Genomic DNA, 23,765 nt, shown 5'->3' with positions numbered 1-23,765 from the left:
ATATATAATAAACATATTTTACTGTACCATTTACCAATTATAAACTAAATATTTTGAACTGAAGGCAATTATGAGTGTCTGGTTCCATCTATCAACTATTCCATCTATCTATATCTCTCATGCCTGTTCCCTTTGGGAACTCCTATCAAAGATGCAGCCACAGCAAAAGTCTCCACTTATCCCTGTTCTTACATGTCTCCCTCGCATACACCATTTCATGCATTCGAGTAATCTTTCACTCTATTACCCCATGTCACAGGTGGTCTTCCTCCACATTAACGTCTTTAATCATACTATCATATGATCTCCTTGTAAACTGCCCATCTTGCATTCATTCCACATGCCAAACCCCCTCAAAGTATTACGTTTCAACCATCCTACCACTCCACATTCATTCCCTTTGTCTTCCCTACCATACCAAATCTCTCATACATCCACTCATTTCTTTCTTCATTCCATCTAATCATACCACATGCTCCTCTCAAAAAGCTCATTTACACAACCTGGATTCTTGACGGCTGTGACTCATAGGTCGGGGTTGGGAGGACTATGTTGTTCCTTAATCCTTGCCACACTTCAATACTTACACTTTTACCTTTCATTATCCTGTATTGCTCTCTCCCTTATCCCTTTTTCCACATCACCAAACTAAGTTTTCCCCAAGACAGCTCCCAAATACTTAAATTCTGTCACCTCTTAAAGTCTTTCTCCTCCCATATCTATAAACTAGTTTAGTACACTTTCTTCTCTCACTCTATAGGGTTTTACAAAATCCATCCTTTCACTGCATTTCCTTTTACACACAATCACTTTACTTTTTTGGCATTTAACTTCAATCGTGTATGCACACACAACCTTCTACAACTCCTCCTCACTTTCAGCAAACAATGCAGTATCACCCACAAACAGGATGATCCTAGCCACCATACATCTCTTCATCCCATTTCCCTAGTTTTGCTTTCATCTCTCATATCACCCCATCCATAAATATGTACTTTCTCCTACAGTTTTCTGAATATGTAGATAATCAATTCTTGCATTAGGAAAGAGCCTACTGAAGAGAACTGTGTACATACAATATACAAAAACTACAATTTACTGTATCATTTACTGATCACAAGCGCTTTACAAAGACGTAAACAACTAAATGCTAGTAGAGACACATTACTCTAAAAACTAATGAAATGGTACTGTGGTTACCCTTATCATCAATTTCTTCATAATTCATTCAACCTATCCATCTATATCTCTGATGCCTGTTCCTTTCTGGAACTCCTGCAAGGGGTGGCTGTGGCAATAGTCTCCATAACTAGGGAACTCCAGTACCACTTCTTTGCCTTTAGTGCCTCATCCTTAAAGAGCCATTGGCAAATGGCAAATTTAGCACAGTGTTTGCAGAGGTTCCTACCTAATGTTCCTATGAGCTACTTCTACATTATGCTCCTGCCTAATGTTCCTACCTACTACTTCTACCAAATATTTCTACCTAATGCTCTAACCTACTACTTCTACCTAATGTTCTTACCATTTTGCCAAAAGGTAAAACTAGCATACAGTGCTCACCATAGGAAAATCTACAGTTTCAAAGAATGAGCTGTGTAAGTTAAGTGTTGTCAAGTGTTATGCATGAAAAGGAGAGGCTGTATGTGTGTGGACAGAATGTCATTAGTCCACGAGTGGATGAAGCAGAAAGAAAAGACAGTTACCTGGTTCAGAGGAGTGCAACTTGACAACCAATGAAGTACTGGCTTACTCCACAGCCATCACTAACCCTCTTGATACCCAGGTGGGTAGTACTGGTAATATCACTCTCTAGTTGTTGGCTGCCTACCAACTACTACTTTTAAATGCAAAACTACTGACCTCAAAACTTACCTTATAACCAAGTTCAGCTGCCAGAGCATACACAGCTGTAGTTTTCCCAACACCAGGTGGTCCACACAGCAGATAAGTTTTTACAGAGTCCTCTTCATCCCATCCATTAGACTCATCTGATACTAAGACATCATCTTCCTCCCAACCACTGGAGTCATCTGTTATGCAGTCACCTCCTTCCAAGAAATGGGTGATTTTGTTAATGTCTTTTATTTGTTACATTTCTAAAGAGAAACTAATTTGGAGATGATCCAGAAAATTCCTTTCCATCATTGAACAAAAAGAATACCCACTTAACTTCAGAGGAACTGTAGGTAATTATAATGGGTTCCAGATTTAGGACATAACCAAGCCATCCTTCACTGCAAGGCTTTCACCACTCTTCTCTATTCACCATACCACTTGCCATGCCTCTCTCACTTCATAGACTGCCATGTCCAAAACATCCCATATCTCCCTTCCAATAACCAAACACTTCAGCAGTCCTTCAAAATACTCACTTCATCTCCTCTTCACTGTGACTATTTCCATACCTGCACCCTTCACTGATGTTCCCATTCATTATCTTGTTCTTCTCACAATATCAACTTCCTTCCAAAACATTTTCATATTCTCTTTGAAGTCTGCTGATACTTACCCTAACACTCATTGGCCCCCCTTTTTCAACCCCTGCAACTCCCTCTTGATCTGCTGCTTTCTATTTTAACATCTCCCAATCACTAACATCCTCTGTAAATAACACCCATGTGCCTCTCTTCTCTTTCACAAGTAACTTAACTTCCTCATCTCATCACTCACTATAATTCCTCATATGCCCTACTTTGGCATGCCACACACACACAAAACTCATACATATAATCCCGCTTGTCTAAATACCTTCCATTCCATCCCCAATCTCCATGTTTCATTTGCTTTCACCTTTTGCCATTCTTACTCAATCTCTCCTTGTATCTTTTCACACAAGTCTCTTTCCCAAACCCACTCATTTTCATCATCCTCATCCCACCCATATCATTTCCTCTTTACCTAAGCCTCAATAAAGCTTCATCCTTGCCTCCACCAAGAAGTGATCAGACATCACCAATTCCTCTAAGCAGTCACATCCTTGAGTCTCTCTTTTGCAAGCCTATCATTTACTACATAATCCAATGGTGCCAACATACCATTCAACCCACTCACCCCACATATTTTTTTTCACATACTTGTCTCCTGCATTAATGAGGTGGCACTGTAAATAGGCAAAGAATTAACCTCAATTATTCGCATTCATACTAAGGTTGTCATGTATAATGCACAAAAACCACAGCCTCCTATCCTTAATCATGCCCCACACACCTTTCCATGGTTTCCCCTGCCTGTTTCACATCCCAACCACAGTCAACTGACAGCACATCACCAATCATATAACATGGCTTCGATTCACTCTAACCTGTGCACACTTTACATTCTCCTTCATATCCTGAGTACTGAAAACCTCACTTACTCCCTCCTTCCACCTCCAATTCGGTCTACCTTTCTTGTCCCCTCCACTTCTGATACATGTACCCTCTCTGTCAATCTTTTCTCATTCATTGTCTCCATATGTAAAAACCACATAAGTACAATCTCTTCAACTTTTTTAACCATAATCATCTTATTACCACAACTCTCATACTTACTCGATTCACCCTCCTCACACTGCAATTTTCCTCAAACATTTCATTTCCAACACTTGCACCCTCTGCCATACATCCTCATACAAAACTCATAATTCACATCCAAACCATCCATGTGGACTACTACAACTTCAAACATGTCCATCTTCACCCCCTAGATAGTGCTCTTTTTCCAAACATTCCTCAATGCTCTTAGGATCTTTGCCCCACCTCTACCCTAAAACTCACTTCAGCTCCCATGGTTTCACTTATTGTCATATCCATTCCTAGGTATCTAAAACACTTCACTTCCTCCTTTTCTTCATTCACACTCATATCCCAACAAACCTGTTTCTCTCTACTACTAAACCTAATACACTGATATTATTCATATTTACTATGAACTTTCTTCTTTCACACTCTCCTAAATGCACTCACCAATTTTCTTCCATCTCCAATTCCATCTAACCCTTCTTGTCCCCTCCAGTTCTGATTTTCTTTTTTTTTTTTTTTTGCTTTGTCGCTGTCTCCCGCATCTGCGAGGTAGCGCAAGGAAACAGACGAAAGAAATGGCCCAACCCACCCCCATACACATGTATATACATACGTCCACACACGCAAATATACATACCTACACAGCTTTCCATGGTTTACCCCAGACGCTTCACATGCCCTGATTCAATCCACTGACAGCACGTCAACCCCGGTATACCACATCGATCCAATTCACTCTATTCCTTGCCCTCCTTTCACCCTCCTGCATGTTCAGGCCCCGATTAGTCAAAATCTTTTTCACTTCATCTTTCCACCTCCAATTTGGTCTCCCACTTCTCCTCGTTCCCTCCACCTCAGACACATATATCCTCTTGGTCAATCTTTCCTCACTCATTCTCTCCATGTGCCCAAACCATTTCAAAACACCCTCTTCTGCTCACTCAACCACGCTCTTTTTATTTCCACACATCTCTCTTACAGAATGGAAAAAGGTGAGAACAATGGAAGTAAGGGGAGTGGGGGAGGAATGGGATGTATTTAGGGAATCAGTGATGGATTGTGCAAAAGATACTTGTGGCATGAGAAGCGTGGGAGGTGGGTTGATTAGAAAGGGTAGTGAGTGGTGGGATGAAGAAGTAAGAGTATTAGTGAAAGAGAAGAGAGAGGCATTTGGACGATTTTTGCAGGGAAAAAATGCAATTGAGTGGGAGACGTATAAAAGAAAGAGACAGGAGGTCAAGAGAAAGGTGCAAGAGGTGAAAAAAAGGGCAAATGAGAGTTGGGGTGAGAGAGTATCATTAAATTTTAGGGAGAATAAAAAGATGTTCTGGAAGGAGGTAAATAAAGTGCGTAAGACAAGGGAGCAAATGGGAACTTCAGTGAAGGGCGCAAATGGGGAGGTGATAACAAGTAGTGGTGATGTGAGAAGGAGATGGAGTGAGTATTTTGAAGGTTTGTTGAATGTGTTTGATGATAGAGTGGCAGATATAGGGTGTTTTGGTCGAGGTGGTGTGCAAAGTGCGAGGGTTAGGGAAAATGATTTGGTAAACAGAGAAGAGGTAGTAAAAGCTTTGCGGAAGATGAAAGCCGGCAAGGCAGCAGGTTTGGATGGTATTGCAGTGGAATTTATTAAAAAAGGGGGTGACTGTATTGTTGACTGGTTGGTAAGGTTATTTAATGTATGTATGACTCATGGTGAGGTGCCTGAGGATTGGCGGAATGCGTGCATAGTGCCGTTGTACAAAGGCAAAGGGGATAAGAGTGAGTGCTCAAATTACAGAGGTATAAGTTTGTTGAGTGTTGAGTGGTTTCAGAAGTGGTAGAGGATGTGTGGATCAGGTGTTTGCTTTGAAGAATGTATGTGAGAAATACTTAGAAAAGCATATGGATTTGTATGTAGCATTTATGGATCTGGAGAAGGCATATGATAGAGTTGATAGAGATGCTCTGTGGAAGGTATTAAGAATATATGGTGTGGGAGGAAAGTTGTTAGAAGCAGTGAAAAGTTTTTATCGAGGATGTAAGGCATGTGTACGTTTAGGAAGAGAGGAAAGTGATTGGTTCTCAGTGAATGTAGGTTTGCGGCAGGGGTGTGTGATGTCTCCATGGTTGTTTAATTTGTTTATGGATGGGGTTGTTAGGGAGGTAAATGCAAGAGTTTTGGAAAGAGGGGCAAGTATGAAGTCTGTTGGGGATGAGAGAGCTTGGGAAGTGAGTCAGTTGTTGTTCGCTGATGATACAGCGCTGGTGGCTGATTCATGTGAGAAACTGCAGAAGCTGGTGACTGAGTTTGGTAAAGTGTGTGGAAGAAGAAAGTTAAGAGTAAATGTGAATAAGAGCAAGGTTATTAGGTACAGTAGGGTTGAGAGTCAAGTCAATTGGAGGTGAGTTTGAATGGAGAAAAACTGGAGGAAGTGAAGTGTTTTAGATATCTGGGAGTGGATCTGGCAGCGGATGGAACCATGGAAGCGGAAGTGGATCATAGGGTGGGGGAGGGGGCGAAAATTCTGGGGGCCTTGAAGAATGTGTGGAAGTCGAGAACATTATCTCGGAAAGCAAAAATGGGTATGTTTGAAGGAATAGTAGTTCCAACAATGTTGTATGGTTGCGAGGCGTGGGCTATGGATAGAGTTGTGCGCAGGAGGATGGATGTGCTGGAAATGAGATGTTTGAGGACAATGTGTGGTGTGAGGTGGTTTGATCGAGTGAGTAACGTAAGGGTAAGAGAGATGTGTGGAAATAAAAAGAGCGTGGTTGAGAGAGCAGAAGAGGGTGTTTTGAAGTGGTTTGGGCACATGGAGAGGATGAGTGAGGAAAGATTGACCAAGAGGATATATGTGTCGGAGGTGGAGGGAGCAAGGAGAAGAGGGAGACCAAATTGGAGGTGGAAAGATGGAGTGAAAAAGATTTTGTGTGATCGGGGCCTGAACATGCAGGAGGGTGAAAGGAGGGCAAGGAATAGAGTGAATTGGAGCGATGTGGTATACCGGGGTTGACGTGCTGTCAGTGGATTGAATCAAGGCATGTGAAGCGTCTGGGGTAAACCATGGAAAGCTGTGTAGGTATGTATATTTGCGTGTGTGGACGTATGTATATACATGTGTATGGGGGTGGGTTGGGCCATTTCTTTCGTCTGTTTCCTTGCGCTACCTCGCAAACGCGGGAGACAGCGACAAAGTATAAAAAAAAGAAAAAAAGAAAAAGTTTGTTGAGTATTCCTGGCAAATTATATGTGAGGGTATTGATTGAGAGGGTGAAGGCATGTACAGAGCATCAGATTGGGGAAGAGCAGTGTGGTTTCAGAAGTGGTAGAGGATGTGTGGATCAGGTGTTTGCTTTGAAAAATGTATGTGAGAAATACTTAGAAAAGCAAATGGATTTGTATGTAGCATTTATGGATCTGGAGAAGGCATATGATAGAGTTGATAGAGATGCTCTGTGGAAGGTATTAAGAATATATGGTGTGGGAGGCAAGTTGTTAGAAGCAGTGAAAACTTTTTATCAAGGATGTAAGGCATGTGTACGCGTAGGAAGAGAGGAAAGTGATTGGTTCTCAGTGAATGTAGGTTTGCGGCAGGGGTGTGTGATGTCTCCATGGTTGTTTAATTTGTTTATGGATGGGGTTGTTAGGGAGGTGAATGCAAGAGTTTTGGAAAGAGGGGCAAGTATGAAGTCTGTTGGGGATGATAGAGCTTGGGAAGTGAGTCAGTTGTTGTTCGCTGATGATACAGCGCTGGTGGCTGATTCATGTGAGAAACTGCAGAAGCTGGTGACGGAGTTTGGTAAAGTGTGTGAAAGAAGAAAGTTAAGAGTAAATGTGAATAAGAGCAAGGTTATTAGGTACAGTAGGGTTGAGGGTCAATTCAATTGGGATGTGAGTTTGAATGGAGAAAAACTGGAGGAAGTGAAGTGTTTTAGATATCTGGGAGTGGATCTGGCAGCGGATGGAACCATGGAAGCGGAAGTGGATCATAGGGTGGGGGAGGGGGCGAAAATTCTGGGAAGAATGTGTGGAAGTTGAGAACATTATCTCGGAAAGCAAAAATGGGTATGTTTGAAGGAATAGTGGTTCCAACAATGTTGTATGGTTGCGAGGCGTGGACTATGGATAGAGTTGTGCGCAGGAGGATGGATGTGCTGGAAATGAGATGTTTGAGGACAATGTGTGGTGTGAGGTGGTTTGATCGAGTAAGTAACGTAAGGGTAAGAGAGATGTGTGGAAATAAAAAGAGCGTGGTTGAGAGAGCAGAAGAGGGTGTTTTGAAATGGTTTGGTCACATGTAGAGAATGAGTGAGGAAAGATTGACCAAGAGGATATATGTGTCGGAGGTGGAGGGAACGAGGAGAAGAGGGAGACCAAATTGGAGGTGGAAAGATGGAGTGAAAAAGATTTTGTGTGATCAGGGCCTGAACATGCAGGAGGGTGAAAGGAGGGCAAGAAATAGAGTGAATTGGAGCGATGTGGTATACCGGGGTTGACGTGCTGTCAGTGGATTGAATCAAGGCATGTGAAGCGTCTGGGGTAAACCATGGAAAGCTGTGTAGGTATGTATATTTGCGTGTGTGTGGACGTATGTATATACATGTGTATGGGGTGGGTTGGGCCATTTCTTTCGTCTGTTTCCTTGCGCTACCTCGCAAACGCGGGAGACTACAAAAAAAAAAAAAAAAAAAAGAAAAAAAAAAAAATCTCTCACCCTCACGTTACTTACTCGATCAAACCACCTCACACCACACATTGTCCTCAAACATCTCATTTCCAGCACATCCATCCTCCTGCGCACAACTCTATCCATAGCCCACGCCTCGCAACCATACAACATTGTTGGAACCATAGTACTATTCCTTCAAATATACCCATTTTTGCTTTCCGAGATAATGTTCTTGACTTCCACACATTCTTCAAGGCTCCCAGGATTTTCGCCCCCTCCCCCACCCTATGATCCACTTCCGCTTCCATGGTTCCATCTGCTGCCAGATCCACTCCCAGATATCTAAAACACTTTACTTCCTCCAGTTTTTCTCCATTCAAACTTACCTCCCAATTGACTTGACCCTCAACCCTACTGTACCTAATTACCTTGCTCTTATTCACATTTACGCTTAACTTTCTTCTTTCACACACTTTACCAAACTCAGTCACCAGCTTCTGCAGTTTCTCACATGAATCAGCCACCAGCGCTGTATCATCAGCGAACAACAACTGACTCACTTCCCAAGCTCTCTCATCCACAACAGACTTCATACTTGCCCCTCTTTCCAAAACTCTTGCATTCACCTCCCTGTTAACAACCCCATCCATAAACAAATTAAACAACCATGGAGACATCACACACCCCTGCCGCAAACCTACATTCACTGAGAACCAGTCACTTTCCTCTCTTCCTACACGTACACATGCCTTACATCCTCGATAAAAACTTTTCACTGCTTCTAACAACTTGCCTCCCACACCATATATTCTTAATACCTTCCACAGAGCATCTCTATCAACTCTATCATATGCCTTCTCCAGATCCATAAATGCTACATACAAATCCATTTGCTTTTCTAAGTATTTCTCACATACATTCTTCAAAGCAAACACCTGATCTACACATCCTCTACCACTTCTGAAACCACACTGCTCTTCCCCAATCTGATGCTCTGTACATGCCTTCACCTTCTCAATTAATACCCTCCCATATAATTTACCAGTAATACTCAACAAACTTATACCTCTGTAATTTGAGCACTCACTCTTACCCCCTTTGCCTTTGTACAATGGCACTATGCACGCATTCCGCCAATCCTCAGGCACCTCACCATGAGTCATACATACATTAAATAACCTTACCAACCAGTCAATAATATAGTCACCCCCTTTTTTAGTAAATTCCATTGCAATACCATCCAAACCTGCTGCCTTGCCGGCTTTCATCTTCCGCAAAGCTTTTACTACCTCTTCTCTGTTTACCAAATCATTTTCCCTAACCCTCTCACTTTGCACACCACCTCGACCAAAACACCCTATATCTGCCACTCTATCATCAAACACATTCAACAAACCTTCAAAATACTCACTCCATCTCCTTCTCACATCACCACTACTTGTTATCACCTCCCCATTTGCGCCCTTCACTGAAGTTCCCATTTGCTCCCTTGTCTTACGCACTTTATTTACCTCCTTCCAAAACATCTTTTTATTCTCCCTAAAATTTAATGATACTCTCACCCCAACTCTCATTTGCCCTCTTTTTCACCTCTTGCACCTTTCTCTTGACCTCCTGTCTCTTTCTTTTATACATCTCCCACTCAATTGCATTTTTTCCCTGCAAAAATCGTCCAAATGCCTCTCTCTTCTCTTTCACTAATAATCTTACTTCTTCATCCCACCACTCACTACCCTTTCTAATCAACCCACCTACCACTCTTTTCATGCCACAAGCATCTTTTGCGCAATCCATCACTGATTCCCTAAATACATCCCATTCCTCCCCCACTCCCCTTACTTCCATTGTTCTCACCTTTTTCCATTCTGTACTCAGTCTCTCCTGGTACTTCCTCACACAAGTCTCCTTCCCAAGCTCACTTACTCTCACCACCCTCTTCACCCCAACATTCACTCTTCTGTTCTGAAAACCCATAGAAATCTTCACCTTAGCCTCCACAAGATAATGATCAGACATCCCTCCAGTTGCACCTCTCAGCACATTAACATCCAAAAGTCTCTCTTTCGCACGCCTGTCAATTAACACGTAAGCCAATAACACTCTCTGGCCATCTCTCCTACTTACATACGTATACTTATGTATATCTCACTTTTTAAACCAGGTATTCAAAATCACCAGTCCTTTTTCAGCACATAAATCTACAAGCTCTTCACCATTTCCATTTACAACACTGAACACCCCATGTATACCAATTATTCCCTCAACTGCCACATTACTCACCTTTGCATTCAAATCAGCCATCACTATAACCCAGTCTCGTGCATCAAAACCACTAACACACTCATTCAGCTGCTCCCAAAACACTTGCCTCTCATGATCTTTCTTCTCATGCCCAGGTGCATATGCACCAATAATCACCCATCTCTCTCCATCAACTTTCAGTTTTACCCATATTAATCGAGAATTTACTTTCTTACATTCTATCACATACTCCCACAACTCCTGTTTCAGGAGTACTGCTACTCCTTCCCTTGCTCTTGTCCTCACACTAACCCCTGACTTTACTCTCAAGACATTCCCAAACCACTCTTCCCCTTTACCCTTGAGCTTTGTTTCACTCAGAGCCAAAACATCCAGGTTCCTTTCCTCAAACATACTACCTATCTCTCCTTTTTTCACATCTTGGTTACATCCACACACATTTAGACACCCCAGTCTGAGCCTTCGAGGAGGATGAGCACTCCCCGCGTGACTCCTTCTTCTGTTTCCCATTTTAGATATATATATATATATATATATATATATATATATATATATATATATATATATATATATATATATATATATATATATATATATATATACCTCGCAAACGCGGGAGACAGCGACAAAGTATAAAAAAAAAAAAAAAAAAAAAAAAAAAAATATATATATATATATATATATATATATATATTTTTTTTTTTTATACTTTGTCGCTGTCTCCCGCGTTTGCGAGGTATATATATATATATATATATATATATATATATATATATATATATATATATATATATATATATATATATATATATATATTTTTTTTTTTTTTTTTTATACTTTGTCGCTGTCTCCCGCGTTTGCGAGGTAGCGCAAGGAAACAGACGAAAGAAATGGCCCAACCCCCCCCATACACATGTACATACACACGTCCACACACGCAATATACATACCTACACAGCTTTCCATGGTTTACCCCAGACGCTTCACATGCCTTGATTCAATCCACTGACAGCACGTCAACCCCTGTATACCACATCGCTCCAATTCACTCTATTCCTTGCCCTCCTTTCACCCTCCTGCATGTTCAGGCCCCGATCACACAAAATCCTTTTCACTCCATCTTTCCACCTCCAATTTGGTCTCCCTCTTCTCCTCGTTCCCTCCACCTCCGACACATATATCCTCTTGGTCAATCTTTCCTCACTCATTCTCTCCATGTGCCCAAACCACTTCAAAACACCCTCTTCTGCTCTCTCAACCACGCTCTTTTTATTTCCACACATCCCTCTTACCCTTACGTTACTTACTCGATCAAACCACCTCACACCACACATTGTCCTCAAACATCTCATTTCCAGCACATCCATCCTCCTGCCCACGCCTCGCAACCATACAACATTGTTGGAACCACTATTCCTTCAAACATACCCATTTTTGCTTTCCGGGATAATGTTCTCGACTTCCACACATTTTTCAAGGCTCCCAAAATTTTCGCCCCCTCCCCCACCCTATGATCCACTTCCGCTTCCATGGTTCCATCCGCTGACAGATCCACTCCCAGATATCTAAAACACTTCACTTCCTCCAGCCTCTCACCATTCAAACTCTCGTTGACCTTTTCGCAACCATTCTCTCCAAATGCAAAAACATATAAACACCAAGTCTTAAGCTTTTTCAACCATAATTATCTCATTACCATAACTCCCATTTCTTACTCAACCCACCCTCTTCATACTACAATTTTCCTCAAACATCTAATTTCCATACATTCTCATCTAAAACTCTTAACTCACATCTAAACAATACCATGTCGACTACTACACCTTTAAACATGCCCATCCTTACCCACTAGATAGTGACCTTCTTTTCCAAATATTATTCAATGCTCTCAGGACCTCTGCCCCTCCTCCACCTGAATCAGTTTCACCACCTTAGTGACAGTGAAATACTTGGGTAAGCTTCCCTATCTTCCTAGTGACCAATGAAACACTTGCATAAGTTTCATCCTTTAGTGATAGTGAAACACGTCAGTTTCACCACCTTTTTAGTGACCAATGAAACACTTCCATCAGTTTCACCACCATCGTGACCAATGAAAAATCTACATTTATTTCACCACCGTTCATAGCACCAGTGAGACATGAGTCAGTTTTTCCACTGTAGTGACCAGTGAAACATTCAGTTTCACCATCTTCCTAGTGACCAATGAAACATGCATAAGTTTCATCACCTTTTCAGCAACGAATGAAACTCACCAATTTCACTAACTCATGAGTGGTCAGTGAAGCACCAGCATCAGCTTCATCTTACTCATGACAAATGAAACCAGCATCAATTTCATCACACTGACCAATGAAAGACCTGTGTCACTTTAGCTTCCATGGTTCCATTTGCCGTAATATCCATTCCAAGGTATCTAAAACCCCCCACCTCCTCCAAGTTTTCTCCATTCAAACTCACATCCCAACTAACCTGTCTCTCTCTACTACTAAACACAATAACATTGATTTTACTCACATTTACTTTAAACTTTCTTCTTTCACACACTCTCCTAAACATAGACATCAGTTTCTACAGTTTCTTATTTGAATCTGCTAATAATGCTGGGGAAAAAAAAAAGACAGACTTAATACTAAGGCCACTCTCTGTACGACCCTTGAATTCACCTCCCTTACCAACCTATCAATAATCAAATTAAACAGCTATGGTGACAACACACACACCTGTCACAGGCTCACCTTCAACTGGAACCACTCACCCTCCTTTATATACTTGTATCCACACCTTACTTTCTTCATAAAAACTCCTCACTGTTTCCAATAGCTCTCCTGCTACAGCATATATCCATCACACCTTGTAAAAAGCATTTCTATCAACCCTATAACATGCTTCCTCCAGATCCGTAAATGCCACATACAAATCCTTCTGTTTCTCTACATAATTCTCACATACATTCTTCAAAGCAAACACCTGACAAATCCTTCACCACTCAAGAAACAACACTGTTCTACACAACAGAATAGTACAATACAAAGCAAATCCATTGCTGAGCAGATGTAAAGTACAGTGCTGTGTGGGGTTAATATACAGACACATGTGACAAGAGGGCTTCTATTAATTTCAATAATAGTCAAAGGTAGATTTAGGTAAGGGAGACTATCAAGACCATGCAACTGCAACAAGATCCACAAACAGAAAGCAAGAGGAAGGGATAAAACGTGTAACTCCAGAGAATAAAAAGTTTGGGGTTGTTGATTGAAATAAAAAAACAAGGTCAGAGATTAGAGAGGGTAGTATTAAAACTCAAATATCAATTCAATGATCAAAACAAGTGTCATGAAATGAAAGAGGAGCTCAGGAAATAAAAAATCACGATAAGTGATCATGAGCACAGATTGGCATCAGTTCCAAGGGCTGATAAAGCAAGTAACCAAGGGAATAAGGGCACAACGATTAAAGAGCAAATGTCAAAAGGGCTACTCTAAATGTCCCGTAAATTGTTAAACAAGAGGAACTGCCCAACACAATGAATACACATCTTAAAAATTACAGAGGAGATTTTGAGGCTATACAACAGACTCAGAGCATGGTGACTGATGCAGTGGGACAGGAACCTAGGGATGCTGAAACTGGTGCCCAGGGCACTGAATGAAGCTGCAGACAGAATAATGTGTACTGTTAGAGACAGACCAATAAGTGAAATTTATGGTCTGGTAGATAGTTTTAGAAAAGTGCAGAGCATATAATTTCAGTGCTTAATAACAAAGAGGAAGAATTTGAAGAAAGTCACAGGAAAAGAGGATGATTAACCAAAACTGATGGACTTAACTGCAAGAAAGGCAGCACCTAAATTGGAAAGATTTGTTGGACTGAATGTAGAACATGAACCAAATAAAGAGGAAAGGGGGAAAAGAGGTAGAGACACTCTTTAGTGACTTATGAAAGGCAACAGATTTATTAGATGTAATCTCAGTAATAAAAGAAAGAATTGGTGGTTATCATCAAGATATAAAGGGACGTTGAAGATATGAAGGTTTGTTGAATGTGTTTGATGATAGAGTGGCAGATATAGGGTGTTCTGGTCAAGGTGGTATGCGATGTGAGAGGGTCAGGGAAAATGGTTTGGTAAACAGAGAAGAGGTAGTGAAAGCTTTGCGGAAGATGAAAGCTGGCAAGGCAGCGGGTTTGGATGGTATTGCTGCGGAGTTTAATAAAAAAGGGGGTGACTGTGTTGTTGACTGGTTGGTAAGGATATTCATTGTATGTATGGTTCATGGTGAAGTGCCTGAGGATTGGCGGAATGCATGCATAGTGCCACTGTACATAGGCAAAGGGGATAAAGGTGAGTGTTCAAATTACAGAGGTATAAGTTTGTTGAGTATTGCTGGGACATTACATAGGAGGGTATTGATTGAGAGGGTGAAGTCATGTACAGAGCATCAGACTGGGGAAGAGCAGTGTGGTTTCAGAAGTGGTAGAGGATGTGTGGATAGCATAAGAGTGGTAGATATATGGAGCAGAATGAATGACATGCATAAATTTAACTAGTTGGAAGATAGAAGAAAATGTTCAAGAGATGGGGCACCATGAGCACAACACTCTGTCCACATGCAGTACAAATATGTAAATACAGTACACAGTGCAGTGCAATTCAATGCATACACAGTTAGCTTTTTTCCACAATAACAGTAAAGACACAGCATGTACTGCAAAACAGTATGATGACAGTCACAGTACAATACAAGTCATACACAAAATACTATCACTGAAAAAACAGTGCAAGTGAAAGCCATCCAAACAGTGAGATGTTAGTAACTAATCAGTAACATGGTGTACATTCGATGCATTGAGCATTACCTCTGATCACCAACATCAGCTGATATTTCCATTACACACAGTAAGATGACAGTCACAGTACAGTACAAGTTATACACAAAATACTATCACTGAAAAAACAGTGCAAGTGAAAGCCATCCAAACAGTGAAATGTTAGTAACTAATCAGCAACATGGTGTACATTCGATGCATTGAGCATTACCTCTGATCACCTAACATCAGTTGATATTTCGATTGCAACAAACAATCCCACACTGATTAATGGCAATGTATGGTATTATCAACAATGGATGCTGTTGTTATTTAGAGGGAATTGCCATTCAAGGATATCATTATTGAGTGGCTATACGGTACAAAAATTATATAGTGCATCCTTTTGAGGATATAGGTGCTGAGAGGGGCTTATTCCTCGCAAAAACTTTTCTCAGCACAGATGTACATGGATAGGAAATGATGGAAAAGAACTAATGGGTATGACTGATTATGTGGCAGTGGATTAAAGGTTGAAAAAAGGTTGTGGTGGATGCTAGAGTTTTGAGAGGATCCTTTGAAGATTCTGACCATTTTACAGTTCTTGTGGTGGTAAAGATCAGGGAGATGTGGAGGTATGGCATAAAGAAGAATGGAGAAGTAAAAGTGTTGGCAAGGGAGATGATGAATCAGAAAGAATACAAGGAGGAGTATGAAAGAAGGATGACAGAAAGTTTAGACAGTCGTGCAGTAAATGTAGGGATGCAGTCATGTGTGAATGAAGTGATTAAAATGTTTGGAGAAAGACCGTTAAAGGTTGCAGAATTAGTAGTTGGATACAAGGTTGAGAGATATAAATGGAAATGTATGATGGACAGATGAGATAAGAAATACTGTGGAAGAGAAGAAAAAGCATATGGCAAAGGAGGAGGAAAGAATATAAGATGTGAAAGCAGAATGTTAAGAGGCCGATAGAGGGAAAACAGAATAGAGAAAGATTTTCAAATAAAGTTGAGAAAAATTTAAATAAAAAATTGTACAGGAAGGGGTGAAAAAGGAAAGAGGTGGATGTAAGAGTGGAAATGTAAACATAAAAAGTTAGACAGGGAAGTTCCTGAAGCAAAAGGAGGAAGTAAAAGGAAGAGAAAGGATATTTTGAAGAAGAGATGAATGTAGGAGTATGTGAAGCAGCAGTTATTATATGCATGGGCATGGAGGATGGAAGGAAAAGGATACAAGTTCAGGGGTCTATAGCATGAAGGGAGGTAAAAAGGATAATAATGAGGCTAAAGGCAGAAAAGGCACCTGGTGTGGTTGGGACTACAACTGAAATGTTGAAGCATGGAGGATAAAGTGATACTGACAATGCATTTGCCATGTAATTCAACATAGAAGCAAAAGATTGTGCCAAATGATTGTCCCTTTACTCAGAAGAAGAATGGGGGAAATAAATCTGTAAGTATACTAGAAAAAGCATATGCAAGAATGCTGAGTGACAAAGAGATGGAAGTGACTGAATGCATAATACATGAGGAATAAGGGGTTTTAGGAGAGGTAGGGGATGTGTGGATTGGATAAATGTGGTGAGAATTGCTGTGGAAAAACATCTAGTTAAAGGTACTATATACAGCTTTTATGGATCTGGAGATAGCATATAACAGAGTCAAGTGGAATGCTTTATTGGATTTGTTAAGGATATATTGGGTGGTGAGGCAACTACAGGATTGTGTGAAAGCCTTCTACAGAGAAGCAAATGCATGTGAAGGATGGAGGGAGAGTTGAGCAAATGTTTCAGTATACATGTGGGTGTATGGAAAGGCTGCATGATGTCACTGTGACTTTTTAACAAATGTATGGATAAAGTGATAAGAGAGAAGAAAGCAAAACTAGGGAAAAGGGATGTAGAGTTGGAGTGCAGAGGGGTAAGGTGATGAGTGACAAGCCTGTTTCTGGGTGATACTCTGTTGTTTGCTGAGAGTTGATAGGAGTTGCACATGGTTGTAAATGCATTCTGGCATGTGTAAGCACAGGCGACTGAAGGTAAATATGAGTGAGAGTATGGTAATGGTTCTTGAAAGGAAACAGAGAAAGTATAGATTTTGCAAAGCCCTATAGAGTGAGAGAAGAAAGTGCACTAAACCATGTTAAAGATATGGTGGGAGAAAGATTAGAAGTTGTAACAAAATTAAAGTATTTGGGAACTATCTTGAATAAGTTTGGCGATATGGGAGGAGAGAGCAGTGCAGGGTAGAAAAGTCACTGGATCCTTTAATAGAATAATGAAGAGTAGAGGTGTAAGGATTAAGGGACACCATATATCCTCCCATGCAGCCAAAATACAGACTTGGGAAGTCACAAAGGTCAAAGAATCCAGGTTGTGGAAATGAGGCTATTTGAGAGAAGTATGTGACATGACTATACAGAATGAGGAAAGTAATGAGGGGGTTATGGAGAAAACTGGTATGGCATGGAACACAAAGCAAATGAACTGAAGAGTAGAAGAGTGAGTGAAACATAAAACTCTGAGGTGGTGTGGACATATGGAAAGAATGTAAGATGGGGAGTTTGAAAGAAGAGTGAATGATAGTACAGTTAAAGGGGTTGTTAGGAGAAAACCACATGTCACACAGGGAAATAGAGTGGAAGGGAACCAGAGGAAGAGAAATGGTGAAAGAATGTGTGGAACCGTGTATGCATGGGAGACATGCAAGGACAGGAATAAGCGGATACTCTTTTGCTATTGCCACCCCCTAGATGGGAGTTCCTGAAGAGAATGGGCATCAGAGATACAGATGGATACAAATGATGTTTTATTCCCTGATAAGCAAGCACTATCTCACATGCTCTTAGGGCTCTGTCTGTAGATGAGAAATGACTAGAGGCTGGGGGTCTGGATTAAACAGAAATTACAATCTCCAATAAAAACCTAGCTGATTCATACATCATTCAAAAAATGAATACAGGAGGATCTTTATCAAAATTCCTATTGGGTATGGAGTTACAGGTAACAGTTTGTTTCTAGTACCACCTTGTTTAGGCAGGAATGGCAATTAAATAGAGGAGGGCTTCCTAGAGAAAAAAGCATACACATGCTGAAGAGAAAAAGTAAAAATAAAAAAGATCAAAATGCATTATCTATTATCTATCGCGGAAGATGAAAGCCGGCAAGGCGGCTGGTGTGGATGGTATTGCAGTGAAATTTATTAAAAAAGGGAGTGACTGCATTGTTGACTGGTTGGTAAGGATATTTAATGTATGTATAACTCATGGTGAGGTGCATGAGGATTGGCGGAATGCATGCATAAAGCCATTGTACAAAGGCAAAAGGGATAAAGGTGAGTGCTCAAATTACAGAGGTATAAGTTTGTTGAGTATCCTAGGAAACTATATGGGAGGGTATTGCTTGAGAGGGTTAAAGCATGCACAGAGCATCAGATTGGGGAAGAGCAGTGTGGTTTCAGAAGTGGTAGAGGATGTGTGGATCAGGTGTTTGCTTTGAAGAATGTATGTGAGAAATACTTGGAAAAGCAAATGGATTTGTATGAAGCATTTATGGATCTGGAGAAGGCATATGATAAAGTTGATAGAGATGCTCTGTGGAAAGAGTTAAGAACATATGGTGTGGGAGGCAAGTTGCTAGAAGCAGTGAAAAGTTTATATCGAGGATGTAAGGCATGTATATGAGTAGGAAGAGAGGAAAGTGATTGGTTCACAGTGAATGTCAGTTAGTGGCAGGGGTTCGTGATGTCTCCATGGTTGTTTAATTTGTTTATGGATGGGGTTGTTAGGGAGGTGAATGCAAGAGTTTTGGAGAAAGGAGCAAGCATGCAGTCTGTTGTGGATGAGAGGGCTTGGGAAGTGAGTCAGTTGTTCGCTGATGATACAGTGCTAGTGGCTGATTCAAGTGAGAAACTGCAGAAGCTGGTGACTGAGTTTGGTAGTGTGTGAAAGAAAAAAGCTGAAAGTAAATGTGAATAAGAGCAAGGTTATTAGGTACAGTGGGGTTGAGGGATAAGTCAATTGGGAGGTAAGTTTGAATGGAGAAAAACTGGAGGAAGTGAAGTGTTTTAAATATCTGGGAGTGGATTTGGCAGCAGATGGAAACATGGAAGTGGAGGTGAGTCACAGGGTGGGGGAGGGGGTGAAAGTTCTGGGAGCGTTGAAAAATGTGTGAAAGGCGAGAATGTTATCTCAGAAAGCAAAAATGGGTATGTTTGAAGGAATAGTGGTTCCAACAATGTTATATGGTTGCGAGGCATGGATTATATAGAGTTGTGCGGCGGAGGGTGGATGTGTTGAAAATGAGATGTTTGAGGACAATATGTGGTGTGAGGTGGTTTGGTCGAGTAAGTAATGAAAGGGTAAGAGAGATGTGTGGTAATAAAAAGAGTGTGGTTGAGAGAGCAGAAGAGGGCATATTGAAATGGTTTGGTCACATGGAGAGAATGAGTGAGGAAAGATTGACAAAGAGGATTTATGTGTCAGAGGTGGAGGGAACGAAGAAAAGTGGGAGACCAAATTGGAGGTGGAAGGATGGAGTGAAAAAGATTTTGAGCAATCGGGGCCTGAACATGCAGGAGGGTGAAAGGCGTGCAAGGAATAGAGTGAACTGGAACGATGTGGTATACCGGGGTCGATGTGCTGTCAATGGATTGAACCAGGGCATGTGAAGCATCTGGGGTAAACCATGGAAACTTTTGTGGGGTGTGGATGTGGAAAGGGAGCTGTGGTTTAGGTGCATGATACATGACAGCTAGAGACTGAGTGTGAACGAATGTGACACTTACTGTCTTTTCCTAGCATTACCTCGTGTGCATGTGGGGGGAGGGGTGGTCATTTCATATGTGGCAGGGTGGCGACGGGAATGAATGAAGGCAGCAAGTATGCATTATGTACATCTGTAAATATGTATAGGTCTGTGTATGTATATATACGTATACAATGAAATGTCTAGATATGTATATGAGCGTGTGTGGACATGTATGTATATGCATGTGTATGTGGGAGGGTTGGGCCATTCTTTCATCTGTTTCCTTGCGCTACCTCGCAAATGCGGGAGACAGCGACAAAGTATAATATATAATAATAATAATATATTTTCAAACATTTTATCAGTACATTCTAAATGTGATCTCTTACCTCTTTTGGATACTTTCTTTTTATGCTTCTTGTCTGCATAAACTTCGCGCTTCCCCTTCCATTCCTGCAGCCATATTTTGAGCCTCTTCAGGTGCTCTGGAACATAACTCAACATTAAGATCAAACATGCTAAATTACTATATAAAAATAAGGTGAGAATTCATTTCACACTAACAATTCTAAAAATTGCTTGAATTGTGCTAAAACAGTTGTGTGGCTATCAAACAAAAAGTCCTATACCTGAAACATAGGATATAGCTGAGTATGTGAAAGAGCTTACTTTCTTTTTATGCCAGGTTTGATGATAAGGATTTTTCAAAGGAATGTTCTGATGCCCTGTCTATTATAGAGTAAATGAGCTGTCACTTGTAACTTCTCGAGAGGTATTGTTATCTTTAAAAAAAAAAAAAGGTGAAAATTGGTAAGGCAAGTGGTCCTGATAATTTATGTGCCAAAATATTAAAATCTCGTTGTGTACAATTGTACATGCCTATAAATGTTCTATTTCAAGATTCTTTTAACCATATAAAGATCCTACTTTATGGAAAGCATCAGAAATTATACCTATACCTAAGATTCTATTAACTACTGTTAAGACTGATTTAAGACCTGTGGCTCTCACAACAGATGTGATGAAATGCTTTGAAGTCACTGTTAAAAACTGTCTATATAAATTTGTAGATTCTGTCAGACATACTGTGCAGTTTGTATACTGTAAAGGGAAGGTGTTGAAGATGCAACCATAATCTTATTACATCAAATGATACACCTTGACATGCCTAACATTGATGCAAGAGTTTTATTTATTGATTTTCATATGTACATTCAATACTATACAACCAAACATTATGTTGAAAAAAATACATTTTTAAGGTAAATAACAACCTCATTTCCTGGATATATAGTTACCTAACAAACTGACCACAATTTGTAAAATCTAGATATGTTAAATCTCATACCATATTCACGAACACTGGTGCTCCATAGGGCTGGGTCTTATCACCTTTATCATTTACTTTAGATACAAATGATTGCTGGTGACTGAGTTTGGTAAAGTGTGTGAAAGAAGAAAGTTAAGAGTAAATGTGAATAAGAGCAAGGTTATTAGGTACAGTAGGGTTGAGGGTCAAGTCAATTGGGAGGTAAGTTTGAATGGAGGAAAAACTGGAGGAAGTAAAGTGTTTTAGATATCTGGGAGTGGATCTGGCAGCGGATGCAACCATGGAAGCGGAAGTGAATCATAGGGTGGGGGAGGGGGCGAAAATTCTGGGAGCCTTGAAGAACGTTTGGAAGTCGAGAACATTATCTTGGAAAGCAAAAATGGGTATGTTTGAAGGAATAGTGGTTCGAACAATGTTGTATGGTTGCGAGGCGTGGGCTATGGATAGAGTTGTGCGCAGGAGGATGGATGTGCTGGAAATGAGATGTTTGAGGACAATATGTGGTGTGAGGTGGTTTGATTGAGTAAGTAATGTAAGGGTAAGAGAGATGTGTGGAAATAAAAAGAGCGTGGTTGAGAGAGCAGAAGAGGGTGTTTTGAAATGGTTTGGGCACATGGAGAGAATGAGTGAGGAAAGATTGACCAAGAGGATATATGTGTCGGAGGTGGAGGGAACGAGGAGAAGTGGGAGACCAAATTGGAGGTGGAAAGATGGAGTGAAAAAGATTTTGAGTGATCGGGGCCTGAACATGCAGGAGGGTGAAAGGCAGGCAAGGAATAGAGTGAATTGGATCGATGTGGTATACCGGGGTCGACGTGCTGTCAATGGATTGAATCAGGGCATGTGAAGCGTCTGGGGTAAACCATGGAAAGTTCTGTGGGGCCTGGATGTGGAAAGGGAGCTGTGGTTTCAGGCATTATTACATGACAGCTAGAGACTGAGTGTGAACGAATGGGGCCTTTGTTGTCTTTTCCTAGTGCTACCTCGCACACATGAGGGGGGAGGGGGATGTTATTCCATCTGTGGCAAGGTGGCGATGGGAATAAATAAAGGCAGACAGTATGAATTATGTACATGTGGATATATGTATGTATATCATATGGGAGGGTATTGATTGAGAGGGTGAAGGCATGTACAGAGCATCAGATTGGGGAAGAGCAGTGTGGTTTCAGAAGTGGTAGAGGATGTGTGGATCAAGTGTTTGCTCTGAAGAATGTATGTGAGAAATACTTAGAAAAGCAAATGGATATGTATGTAGCATTTATGGACCTGGAGAAGGCATATGATAGAGTTGATAGAGATGCTCTGTGGAAGGTATTAAGAATATATGGTGTGGGAGGCAAATTGTTAGAAGCAGTGAAAAGTTTTTATCGAGGATGTAAGGCATGTGTACGTGTAGGAAGAGAGGAAAGTGATTGGTTCTCAGTGAATGTAGGTTTGTGGCAGGGGTGTGTGATGTCTCCATGGTTGTTTAATTTGTTTATGGATGGGGTTGTTAGGGAGGTGAATGAAAGAGTTTTGGAAAGAGGGGCAAGTATGAAGTCTGTTGGGGATGAGAGAGCTTGGGAAGTGAGTCAGTAGTTGTTCGCTGATGATACAGCGCTGGTGGCTGATTCATGTGAGAAACTGCAGAAGCTGGTGACTGAGTTTGGTAAAGTGTGTGAAAGAAGAAAGTTAAGAGTAAATGTGAATAAGAGCAAGGTTATTAGGTACAGTAGGGTTGAGGGTCAAGGCAATTGGGAGGTGAGTTTGAATGGAGAAAAACTGGAGGAAGTGAAGTGTTTTAGATATCTGGGAGTGGATCTGGCAGTGGATGGAACCATGGAAGCGGAAGTGGATTATAGGGTGGGGGAGGGGGCGAAAATTCTGGGAGCCTTGAAGAATGTGAGGAAGTCGAGAACATTATCTCGGAAAGCAAAAATGGGTATGTTTGAAGGAATAGTGGTTCCAACAATGTTGTATGGTTGCGAGGCGTGGGCTATGGATAGAGTTGTGCGCAGGAGGATGGATGTGCTGGAAATAAGATGTTTGAGGACAATGTGTGGTGTGAGGTGGTTTGATCGAGTAAGTAACGTAAGGGTAAGAGAGATGTGTGGAAATAAAAAGAGCGTGGTTGAGAGAGCAGAAGAGGGTGTTTTGAAATGGTTTGGGCACATGGAGAGAATGAGTGAGGAAAGATTGACCAAGAGGATATATGTGTCGGAGGTGGAGGGAACGAGGAGAAGAGGGAGACCAAATTGGAGGTGGAAAGATGGAGTGAAAAAGATATTGTGTGATCGGGGCCTGAACATGCAGGAGGGTGAAAGGAGGGCAAGGAATAGAGTGAATTGGAGCGATGTGGTATACCGGGGTTGACATGCTGTCAGTGGATTGAATCAAGGCATGTGAAGCGTCTGGGGTAAACCAGGGAAAGCTGTGTAGGCATGTATATTTGCGTGTGTGGACGTATGTATATACATGTG

At 41.1% G+C, this 23,765-nt stretch overlaps 1 protein-coding gene across 1 annotated transcript in view; it reads right to left on the bottom strand.

The window, feature by feature from the left end:
- Nucleotides 1-23,765, bottom strand: part of elg1 (enhanced level of genomic instability 1) — a 310,678-nt gene that overhangs the window by 156,342 nt on the left and 130,571 nt on the right. Inside the window, 2 exon segments of the mRNA XM_071667249.1 lie at nucleotides 1,876-2,051; nucleotides 20,363-20,458. Coding sequence (XP_071523350.1) covers nucleotides 1,876-2,051; nucleotides 20,363-20,458 — 272 coding nt within the window.

This window comes from Panulirus ornatus, chromosome 11 (assembly GCF_036320965.1).
Source record: "Panulirus ornatus isolate Po-2019 chromosome 11, ASM3632096v1, whole genome shotgun sequence".
NCBI lineage: Eukaryota > Metazoa > Arthropoda > Malacostraca > Decapoda > Palinuridae > Panulirus > Panulirus ornatus.
Note: the sequence above shows the minus strand (reverse complement) of the source record. Positions and strands in the feature narration are given on the sequence as shown.